This window comes from Phascolarctos cinereus, unplaced genomic scaffold, assembly GCF_003287225.1.
Source record: "Phascolarctos cinereus isolate Bilbo 61053 unplaced genomic scaffold, phaCin_HiC Scaffold_5;HRSCAF=322, whole genome shotgun sequence".
NCBI lineage: Eukaryota > Metazoa > Chordata > Mammalia > Diprotodontia > Phascolarctidae > Phascolarctos > Phascolarctos cinereus.
In genome coordinates, this window is record NW_027555958.1 from 322,249,305 (window position 1) to 322,261,681 (window position 12,377).

Below are 12,377 nucleotides of genomic sequence, written 5' to 3' on the forward strand. Positions count from 1 at the left end.
CTCTCCTTTCCTGAATGAGGTATCTGACCCAAACCCAAGAGAGAAGGAAGCTTCATATTACATGAATCTTTTCTTCTAAGTTTCTTACAACCTGTTTCAAGATTTCTTCTTCCAGCTGATGACAATCAGTGGAAATAAACAAGGTGAGAAAATGTCAAAGTAAAACTGGGTCTGAAATGAGTTTTACATGTCAGTTAACAAAATGGCTCTCAATTCTCCTGTGCATGTTTTCTAATGCCTTCACTTAACTGATTAGAAAACTGAAGAAATTGAAGCTGAATGCTTTTCATATTTCTCAATAACTAATACCTAAAAATCCAGGCTCTACAACATATATGGTACAGTTTGGAAGTCCAGACACAGACTGCATATGGACATCTTAGTTTTTGCTTAAGGAAAAAAGGTTACATATTGCTGTAGAAACATTAAGGTACAGAAAGCTATAAACTGTTTCTTTTATTATCCTTTTGATAGCAAAAACAAGAACTGAATACAAACTCCTTGAAGGTAGGACCTGAGTTATCTGTAGCCCCAGTATCCAGTACAAAGTCTTGCACATAATAAGCACTTAATGTCTGTAAAAAAATTGAATATGAATATATTGATTGAAGAGCAGAATGAAGATTCTTTTGCACAATGGTGTTCAATATGGTATAGTATAAGGGACACTGGACTTGGAAGTCAGAAGAGCTAGGAGCTAGTCCAAGTTCTACCACTTATTAGCCACATGACGACCTCTGAGATTCCTTCCCACCTTGATATTCTATGATGTTAGACAAATCACTTAACCACTTTGGGCCTCAGTTTCCTCATCTGCAAAATGAGGTCAGCATAAGTGATCTAGAAGGTCCCTTCCAACGCTAAGAATTATGGTCCCATAATCACAGGGCTGTTTCAAAGGTTGAAAATGAGAAAGGTGGTACAGGAAGAAAAAACATAATAGTTTATTTTCTAATACTCAAAATAAAGTTTTCATGCAAAAATTCTTTCTCTCTACAATCAGATACACAGCATTACCTAATACTCACTTGCCTTCTTTACATGTTCATTTTTAAATAAATTAGGGGCAGCTAGGTAGTGCAGTGGATAGACCACCAGCCCTGAAGTCAGGAGGACCTGAGTTCAAATCTGACCTCAGACCAAACACTTGACACTTACTAGCTGTGTGACTCTGGGCAAGTCACTTAACTCCAATTGCCTAAAAAAAAAAGTATACATTTTTAAATAAATTAAATTCAATTAATTATTAAACACTTCCAATGTGCAAAGCACTGTGCTCAGTACTGAGAATGCAAACATATTTGAATATCAGTCCAAGCAAAACTGCTAGGTGGTACAATGGATAGAGTGCTGGGCCTGGAGTCAGAAAGACCTGAGTTCAAATCCAGTTTCAGATATTTACTAGCTGTGTGACCTTGGGCAGGACTTTGTCTCAGTTTCTTCAAATGTCAAGTAAAGATAGCAATAATACCTAACTTCCAGAATTGTAGTGAGAATTCAATGAGGTAATATTTGTAAAGCATTTAGCACAGTTTCTGGCACATAGTAGGCGCTATATAACTACTAGCTATGATGATTATTGTTGTTGTTAACTGTTATCATTATTAATTTTCACATAATGTACATGAAAAGCCAAATAAATTATTTATGATTACATACTATTTCTGCCTTGCATTATTATAGATAATTTAAAGTAAACCGTCATTAATTTAAATCACACTAATTTTTAGTTTGTGATAATTGATTTAGGGACTGTTTATCATTACTATATCTATAAAGAAGGGGCTTGCTCACACATATTTATAATAATCATAGAAAAGCGAGATTCAAGGAAGATGTTAAAAGCCACTTAAAGGCACCTACTATTTTGAAACAGCGTCAGGAACTCCTGAAGCATCAGAAGCCACTACACAGAAACGGTGATTGCCAATCACTTGACTGGTTTCAAAGTGCTTTCCTCCCAATAAGCCCATGAAGTAGGACAGTCTCAGAGGATTAGTAGACTTGCCCAAGGTAACATCACTAATAAGTGGCAGCACCAGCACCAAGGCCAGATCTTCTGTCTCCAATTATCAGTGTTCTTTCCACTACCCTCAAAAAGAATATGCTAATTACAAATCATTCTCATATAGTCATTCAAGTGAAGCACTCTGTGAGGTCACCATTTACCAGCCTAGTTCTGGTTCTCACATGTGTTTAGAAATAATGGAACTGTGTTTCTTTAAGAAAAAAAAATCTATTATTTGAACTTCTTTTTACTAATTTAAATATCCCTTCCTTCTAATTAATACAAATCAATATGTTCTATTATATTATTTATTATCTATATGTTATGGCTCATAGCTGGTTTTATAGGCACAACCGTATTTGTTGATAAATGCCCTATGTATATTGACATGACCACCACTAAGTTCTCGGCCAACTGAGCCTCCTTAATATCTTTTCCTTATTTCACATCACCCAGATATCTTCTCCTTGATACTCTGGGTTTTTATGACACCACTCTCTCCTGGTACTCCTACCTATCTGACCACTCTTCAGTCTCCTTTGCTCGATCTCCATGCAGGTCACATATGTTAACCATGGATGCAACACAAGGCTCTGTTCTGGGTGCTCTTCTCTCCTCCATCTATAGTATTTCAGTTGGTGATCTCCTCAGCTCCCATGTATTCAATTATCATCTCTATACTGATGATTCTCAGATCTACTTATTCTTCCCTGACCTCCAGTCTCACATCTCCAACTACCTTTTAGACATCTCAAAATGGGTGTCCTGTAGACATTTTAAATGCAAACATCTAAAACTGAAGTCATTATCTTTCCGCTTAAACCTTCTAAATTACTGTAGAGGGCAACAGCATCCTCCCAGTCCCCTAGGCTTGCAACCTAGGTCTTATCCTCCACTCTTCACCATCTCACCTCTCATATCCAAACTGTTTACAATAAATGTCGATTTCACTTTTGTAACATCTCTCAAACATGCCTTCTTTTCTCCTCTGACACTACCACCACCCTAGTGTAGGCCCTTATCTCCTCCTGCCTAGACTACTGCAATAGCCTGCTGGTGGGTCTGCTTGCCTCAAGTCTCTCCCTACTCTAGTCTATCTTTCACTCAGCCGCAAAAGTGATTTTCCTAAAGTGCAGCTCTGTCCTTGTCACCCCCTACTCTATAATAAACTACAGTAGCTCTCTATCACCTCTAGGAGCAAACATAAAATATTCTGTTTGGCATTCAAAGCCTTTCATAATGTTCCCCACCCCCTTACATTTCCAGTCTTCTTACACCTCATATCCCATCATGTACTCTTTAATCCAGTGACACTGGCCTCCTCGCCATTCCCCAAACAAAACACCCTATCTCTCAACCCTGGCCCCTATGCCTATGCCCTCCTCATCTGTGCCTTCTGGATTCCTTCAAGTTTCTAATGTAATCTTCCACAGGAAGGCTTTCCCAGTCCCTCTGAATTGTAGTGTCACCCTCTGTTGATATTTCTAGTTTATCCTGCATATAACTTAAGTATATATAGTAGTTTGCATGCTGTCTCCTCCATTAGACTGTGAATTTCTTGAGGACAGAGACTTTCTTCTACCTTTTCTTCCATACCCCCAGTACTCAGCACAGTGTCTGACACACAGCAGGTGCTTAATAAATGTTTATTGACTGACTATTGGCTGACTGACAAAAACTACAAACCAGAAAGGTCATTTGTACATGAAATAAGTCAAGAAGATGAATTTTTCCCATTCATACTTGAAGTACAAGAAGTCATACTTTCTCAAATTACATCTCATCACATGCTAAGGGCTACCTGGGACAACCACCCAAACTAAGATAGCCCTTCTCCCTCATGAAATGTCTTGGCATCCAAGGATCCTACCACTTATAGTTTTCCCCACAGAGTGTAAGTGAAAAAAAGATACGGGTGGTATACTTAGAAGGAAGACTTTTAACCCCTGGCAATGAAAAGGGAAAGACTAAGCCCTGGGACCCAAGGAATACAATAATAGGAGTAACTGTGGGAATTCATCTCAGAATAGAGAGACAGACCCCTGGATGGCTCACACTGGCAGAAGGTCCAACCCTTCTAATTCCTTCCCAATATCCCCTAACTCAGCCTTAACCTCTCAACGCTCATTCTCTTAAATTCCCAATCAACTGAAGCCTTTGTCTCAGGCCCATCAGTGGCTCAGACGAAAGGAGAGAACTGCTGCTCCTACTTACGAGGGTAGGGGACATATATTACTGTTGTCCCATATTAAAACTAATAATGCATTTTCCCATACAAACATTAAACATGGTTGCTAGGCTTACAGAATTATTAGAAAAGTATTATGTTTCAGATAGAATATGAATTAAACAGACTTTTATAGGCTGATCAGGGAACAAATGAACTTTTAGAACACAGCCTGTCTGTAAATTAGGAACTGCTTGTATTTCAAATGTCAAATATTTCTAAAGGCAAAACTGAGGGATGCAGTCCAAATCACCATTTAAATTTTGCCTCAATCTTAATATTAATTTTGTATATTTTTACTAAACAGATTTTTACACATGCCACTCTGAAGTCAGCTCCTAAAGAGTAGCTGTTAGTGAACCTTAAGAAAATTATTTTGATACGCATCTCTCAGTTATCTATGATAATTTGGGAGAAACAAGATCAAATAAAATCTACAGATTATTCTAAAACTTCATTCTTCCTATTTATTCAACTTAAAAATAGTACTATAGCTACTAATAAATATTATACAAACTTAAATTTAGTCTCTTCCTTTTCCCTACCTTTCTAGCTTACATTACCTTCCAGAAAGGTGCAACAGAGGCTAAGTTACAGAGCAGAGAGGAAAACAGAGAGGAAGCAGTAGTAAGATGCCCAACTATTCCACAGATTGGATAACACTTCTCTGAAGAGCCCATGTTATACACATGTGTTTCACAAGATCCCAGAAGTGGAAGGAAACTCAGTGTTTTCAATTCTACTCCATACTCGAATGGGAGTCCTCACTACCACCACTCTTGTAAATAGACATTTAGTTTCCCCTTGGAAATTCTAAGCAAGGTGAAAACTTGCCACCTAGGGAAGTCACTCCTTGTACTACTGGAAAATTCTATTTATGATAAAATTTTGACTTAGAGTGAATTGAAATTTGCTTCTGAAGTATCTACCCCTTGCTCTTAGCTTATAGCCAATAGGACTAAGTCAACTAAGTCTAACTCCCTTTCCCAAAGAACAACCAAACCTTCAGAAATCTGAAGACGAATACATCTCCTGTTCTCCAGAATAAACATCCCCAATTCCTTTCATCCTTCCTTTATTGGCACAGAATTCAGTCTCTTCACCAACTCAACTGCCCTCCTTTGGATGTACTACAGTTAGTCAATACATGAAATTCATAGAAAATAAAACAGTAGATATTTCAGGTAATATCTTTATACAGTTCCTTGTAAAAGAGGCCAAAAGAAAGTCAACACTGTTATTGAGTACTGCAGGTTAGTGCTCTTAAATGACATGTACTAAATATTCCCACTAAATCATTTTTACCATGGATCAGGCCTAGCAGGTTCAAGTCAACAAGCAGTTGTGGCTACAATATTATATTACCAAAAGGATACTCTTATGGACAAAGACCAGATTAGTCTGGCCTAGTTGGAGAGCAGTTACTGTGGCTGTTTTCTCATCCAGTGAAGCTACCTCATCAAGGACATTTCTACTATGTGTGGCTTTATGATCTTGCAGTTCAAGCTCATAATGTTCCAGGGGAAAATCAACTTCTGCAAGAAATGGAAGATACAGAGATAAAGCAATGTAAACCAATAACGGCCTAGTTACTGAAGATTCATAAAAAATCAAACCTTAAGGAAATCAGGTAGAAACTATACCCTATACTTCCACTTTATATTTCTACTATGAAGATTTTTCATATCTATTTGCAAAGGAATTAAATGTGTATCTACTGTAGTGAAAACTTACATATCGGCCTGGTAGGTTGAGGAGCAAGAGGTGGTAACTAATGCAGTGAAAGGACAGCAATGAGAAAAGTGAGAAGAACCAATGCACATTTTATAGGCCTCACAGAATTTATGGGACAAATGATTTTTTATAACTACAATGACAAGACTGCTGCTTGGCTTTCATAATAGATTTCTAGAGGCTTCCTTAAAAACAACCTTTGCAGTTAAGAATTTAAAATCACTTCCATGTCCTCCAGCAGACTTCTCTACTATTCTTTTTTTTTTTTATTGGTGAGACAATTGAGGTTAAGTGACTTGCCCAGAGTCACACAGCTAGTGAATGTTACGTGTCTGAGTCCAGATTTGAACTCAGGTCCTCCTTACTCCAAGGCCAGTACTCTATCCACTGAGCTACCTAGCTGTCCCAGATTCCTCTACTATTTGCTAACTGGGACCTCCGCAAGCCCAGTACATATTGTCATTTGGTCTGGGAGAGTGAAAGCCTGAGAACTGTATGAAAATAGACAGTTCAGATGTTTTTAAACAATGAAACCAAATCAGTTATTTTAACTATGTTGTTATCCAGTTCAAGATATCCCGACTGTCTATGTCCAACACTGGCTTAGGAATATGTGAAACTTGAAAACATAAAGAGGACACCTACATACTTAATATTAAACTGCCTTTATTTTTGCTGCTATTGGAGAAAAGCTTTGTCAAGATGTGGAGGCAAAATGAGATTGTGCAAAGACCAATACCTACCTGTCATTTTCCCCTGGACTATCTTGGCAGCTCTGTATTTAATATAAGCTCCTACCAAAAGGTAGATATCATGGGATGGTATAAGGAATATGTTCTCCAAAACCAGCAGACGTATCGACGCAGCTGACACTTTCTAACAGAGAAAAAAACAGACACTTACACCTCCATATGCATGCCCTCTATGACAGCTTCAATGGCATTGTTAAAAGTAGCATTTTAAAATAAGCTTTCATATCCTAAATTCCACCTTCAGATAATGTTAAGGGCAACTACGTATCTTGATAATGCATTGATTTTAGTCACTGATCAAGAATAAGAAAGTAAATGCTCTTTTTTCTGGGAGGTAGGAAGTGGTGGAATAGTAAGAAGGCAAATAGGTACAAACTAAAAGAAATGAAATTTTAATTAGTACTTAATACAAGTAAGAAACTACACATAAACAAAGTTTGTGGGCTGAAAGTTTATAGCATGAGTTTACCTTATAGAAGGGTTCATGTATACGAACTTTAATAACTGCTGCACCTGTCCTAATTCCAGACACCAGAATCATATCCCCTTGTTTCTCTGCTTTTTCCATCTCAGCTATATACTTTGGTGGAGAATATTCAGCTTCAGAGTATTTCAGAATCCTAATAAGACAGAATTAAGTCTGCATCTAATAGAACCAAAAAATCAATTTCTTCTAAAAGCTCTACCTAGACTCCATAAAAATGGTATGTCTCCAGTGGCTTTACAGGAGAAAGAGGGCTAACTATTCTTCTCATAAGAAGTATGAAGAATGAGTTTATTTACTGTATCTCTGACTAATACTGAAATGGCATTGGAATCTAGGTTAAGAACTACCCTCTGCACTAACAACAGAATTACTTACAATAATGGGTATTTTTAGCTATTAGCTAAAATAGGAGAAATACCACTAGCTGTAGGACTGTTGAATGATACATCTTGACTAAGTGTGAGGTCCAAAAAGGTCCTAAGTCCTTTTTTATAGCTTGTCTCATAGTCCTATGAGGTATGTAACGCATTTTTATCCCCATCTTATAGGTGAGAAAACTGAGGCTTAGAGAAAGTAAGTGATTTGTTCAATATCAAAGTAGGCATTCAAATGTATGTTTCTCAGTCCAGTGCTTCTTCCATTACACTACATTATTTCTTTTCTTGTGATTAGCCTGGGATGAGAAAGAATCCCTCCAGACATACTGGATACCATTCCTCTACTACAAATCTTCCTCCTCCTAATAATCTATCTGCTTCCCCAAAAGTCCTAACAGCAAGGCCATTAAAACCCATGAACATGGTTATCATTCAAGTTTGCTCTCCAGGAGCAGATGGATTCCTCCTGTACAGATGGTCTGTGTTTGGTTAGGGGGTTACCTGATTTTGCTAGACAGCTCTACCCTTTCCGATTCATCATCCTTGGCAATACTCCACTCGAACATCATCCCTGCCAAACTACTGAATGTATTTCCTGTAGATCAAAACCAAAAACAGAAAGAAAAGAAAATACAAACTCAAAAATAGCCAAATACTGTGAACATAGAAGCTAAAATCTAACCAGCAAATGTTCCTTCATCAGAAAATAGATAGGTACTATTACCGAAAAAAATTAAGATTTTGCTCACAAACCATAGCACAGAGGAAGTAAGCACTTTGGCTGTATAGCTCTGCAGAGCAGAGAGAATTCAGGTTGGTCAACTTCCGGTTGTCAAATGTTAAACCACACTGTCTTTTGTTCCTCTTTACTAATGTCCCTTGCCAAATGGATAAGAATCACCATATGGTCTCTTGTAGGCTGGCAGGTCTCCTTTCCACAGGCCCATTCAATCATAAATCACACTGACTTCTAAGTACCTGAGTATTTCTAATATTTTCACCTTTTACACTGAAAAAATTGTCCCTCCTTTAAGAAATTTTAGAGAAAGATATAATGAATTAAAACGTCTTAAACAACATGGCAGCATTAGAAACAGCACAGAAAATGCAACATAAAATCAGTAGGTTACAGTCTTATCATAAGATAGGGTATAATGTAAGATGACTACAAGTTTTGCATTTTGCCTTCAAAGTCAAAAGGACATGACTTAATCTACTCAGAAATACCAGAAAGTGTTCTGCAATGTTTACCTAGGAACCATTAGCAGGAGCTCAATAGTAGATTTGGGCATAGATGTAGAGTTCTAAGGCAATCACGATAAAAAAAAAATTACATACTAGCCTTGACTAAGACCCTAAATTACACTTATAAATGTGAATTCCTCATCTTGAATTATTCCATTTGACAAAAAAATTTGTTTCAATTTACTTATTTCCCAAATGGCATGTTTTCATATGCTAAGCATGAGATGAAAGTTACCATCCTTTAGGAGGTTAATGGTGACTTTCCTCTAAGGTTCTTTACCTTCAGCATCCAATGCTCTCACCATCAGTTCCAACGGAGAATCATCCACATAGAGCTCCCGAGTTCGAGATACAATTTCAATGTTGTCTATCACATCAACCTTAACATCACAGCGCAGTTCATGGTCAGTCACTAAAATGAACCCAAAACTAAGAATTTAATTCAATAAACCACAAATCTGTCAAGCCTCCCAAATTTTCTAATTCAAATGAAAGGGAAAATTGTAATGTTTATCATCATTTGTGAAATGAAATAAATAGTACAGGGACAATCTATAAGATTTCCCATGTAAAAGATAAGATGCATTAGACATGCAGACTACTGTTAATGTACCTAAAGTGTGGTCCAAAGAACTACGTCATAGGTCACAAACCTATAGCTGGGAAGGGCCTTAGAGATCATCTACATAATTCCCTCCTTTTACAGAAGAAGAAACTGAGGCTTAGAGGTTAAGTGACTTGGTCAAGGTGACCAAGGCACCAAGTGACAGAGCCACAATTTGAACCAGTGGCTTTGACTCCGAATCCAGCGTTGTTTTCAATAAATGTCACACTGCCTCACATTAAGTGTACAAAACGAAACTGATTAAATTAAAAGCTATTTAAATATGTTTTAGTTGCTTAATGTTTTCACTATATAAGCATATTACATGTTCTGTCCTTATGTAAATTTGCTTATAGACTCTGTTCCTTTACTCTGTTTTCACAAAATTTTAAGTCCAATTAAATTTACCACAAGGATGTAGCTAATCTATTAACGCCATGAATATCCTAATATATACACCATAGGGGGGAAAAATCACTTGAGGACCACATATAAACAAAAAGCAGCTTACAACACATTTTGGTGTTTTGTTTCTTCAAGAAAAATGTAAGATATTCAACATACCTGTACTTAAAATTAATAGGAAACAAAATTTACAAAGACTAATTTTTAAAAATCTCAGTTTCACATTATGGTTGGGTAAGGGAGACAAAAAGAGAAGGAAATAAAGAGAAAAAAAGGAAGACAAGGAAAGTCAGATGACTGAAGGGAAGAATAAATCAGGGAAATGGAGAGGCAGAGAGAGAAACAAGAAATGAAGAGACAAAGAAAGAGAGTACGATAGTTTCTTGTCTGCCTCAGTTATTTCTCCTATGCTTTGTTCTCAATACTATTTATGAGCCTACACTCAACCATAACAAATATTTACTGAATGCCTCCTATGTGCCCAGCATCATACAAGCAGTCCTCACTCTCCTTTCTACCTACCAACTACTTTTTCCAGTCATCCAAACCCCTGCTGCTTACATTTCATTCTTGCACTCATGCCCTACACATTTCTGTAACGTCTTTCCCTTTCTCCTATTCAGCTGCCCCAAATCATAAACCTTAGATCCCCACCTAATTATGGCATAGTGAAAAGTACGCTATCTTTGGAATCAAAGGCCTCAGGTTCACATCCCAGCTCTGACGTTTTCTTCCTGTGCGATCTTGGGCAAGTCATTTAATGTCCCCTGGCCTCAGTCTCCTCATTTCCAAAATAAGAAGGCTGAACAAAATGGCCTCTGAGGGCCATTCTTGTCTTACCAATCTACCATGTACCATGAGCATGTGGCCACAACCTCATCCCCTTCCTCATACAACCAACCGCAAGATTACAAGGGCCTGAAGGGTGAAAGTTATATCTTCTCAGACATCTTTGTATTTCTCCAAGTGCTCAGAACATTGCCTTAGCACAGAGTTGACACTCCACAAATGAGTAACAAAATATGGCCTATTAATGTGCCTCACTTAACTCCCACCCAAGGCTGTACTCGTTTTTGTGCCTTCTCTTTCCTCCACCTAGGAAGGTGCTCATATTCCAGCCCTAGTACAAGCCCAGGCCTTCATCCTTTAGAGTCTGTGTTTTTTCTCACAGACACATAATAGTCATTTGGAAGAGGGAGTCAATTCCCCCTACACAGCTCCAGGGAACAGAACTGGAGCCAAGGATAGAAGGTACAAGGAAGAAGATTCAGCTAAATAGTAGAAAGAGTCTGCAGATAATTACAGTGTTTGAAAATGAATGGGGCTGTCTTTGTGGGGTACTGAGTTTCCCATTACAGGATCAAAGGACTTAGAAATAGATGGCCTTCAAAATAATTTAGCCTATCCTGTCCATTTTACAGATGAGAAAACTGAGGCATAGAGAGGTTAACTGATTTGCCCAAGGTTATGGAGGTAATAAGTACTACTTGGTCAAAAACTCAGGTCCTCTGACTATGAATCCTGGGGTTCTTTCCATTATAATGTGACCATCTTCTTCTGTAGTTTAAACTAAGGCCTGATGACCACATGTGAGGAATGTTACAGAGGGGGTTCCTTACTTACAACAGAGGTTGTCTAGATAACTCATTAAGTACCTTCCAAAATTAAGATTCTATGGCTCTAAGCAGCAACAGCCTGAACTAGGGTAGCACTGTGGGAATATAAAGGGAGGTCTTCAAAGAGGAGACATTGTAGAGTCAGAATTGACAAAAGTTGGCAGCTGACCAGATTCCTTATAAGGAATATCAAACAATAAAAGATGATGTTGAGGTTTTACGTCTGGGTGATTGGAAGAAGTACCACTGATAAAAAAAAAAAAAGGAAGTCAAGAAGAAGAGCTGGTTTGCAGAAGTAGTTAAGTTCAATTTGAGTTAAGTTAGGTTTGAGATGACAGTAGTACATACTACATAGTAACATTGATACAAAGAGTGTCAGTAGGCAGAATGTGGGACTGGAACTTGGGATGAATGAATACATAGAGTTGACTCCTCAGACCTCTCTCTAGTAAACTTTTCATCCTCAATCATTTTCACACTCTTTCCATCTTTTTGTACTCACATTAACCTGTCTTGTTCCAGAAGACACTACTTCCTTGGCTACCGTCGCCAGTGCTGGCTGTTATTTCTTTCATGCCTCTATATGTACTATGCCAGAAAGAAGAGCTGGCATAATGTTTGCTTTCCATTCCAACTTTCTTTCTTTTTTTGGGAAAGTGGGCCTCTCTATCTTTCCCATCTCCCAAGCTATAAGTGTAGGGGCTACTCATAGGCCAGATCCCACAGCTGGCTGACACAGAAGTTTTGTGTGAGCAAATCTGCCCCTTTTAAAGCAGCCTAGTGGTCCTTAGCCCTAAGAGGCTTACCATATTGGTGCCTGATTTAGTGTGGACACCTGAGTGGCTTTAGCCCTACTGCATCTCAAAACTCCTTGAGCTTAATCCACCAGCCACAGCCTCTTCATTAGCAAGAATTATAGGCA

At 38.0% G+C, this 12,377-nt stretch overlaps 1 protein-coding gene across 1 annotated transcript in view; it reads right to left on the reverse strand.

Annotated features, from left to right (window-relative positions):
• Positions 1-12,377, reverse strand: part of NUP210L (nucleoporin 210 like) — a 135,141-nt gene that overhangs the window by 113,877 nt on the left and 8,887 nt on the right. Inside the window, exons 3-8 of the mRNA XM_020991696.2 lie at positions 9,111-9,242; positions 8,087-8,180; positions 7,191-7,341; positions 6,713-6,845; positions 5,612-5,770; positions 310-378 (exon numbers count right to left, since the gene is read on the reverse strand). Coding sequence (XP_020847355.1) covers positions 310-378; positions 5,612-5,770; positions 6,713-6,845; positions 7,191-7,341; positions 8,087-8,180; positions 9,111-9,242 — 738 coding nt within the window. The remainder of the gene's footprint in view (positions 1-309; positions 379-5,611; positions 5,771-6,712; positions 6,846-7,190; positions 7,342-8,086; positions 8,181-9,110; positions 9,243-12,377) is intronic.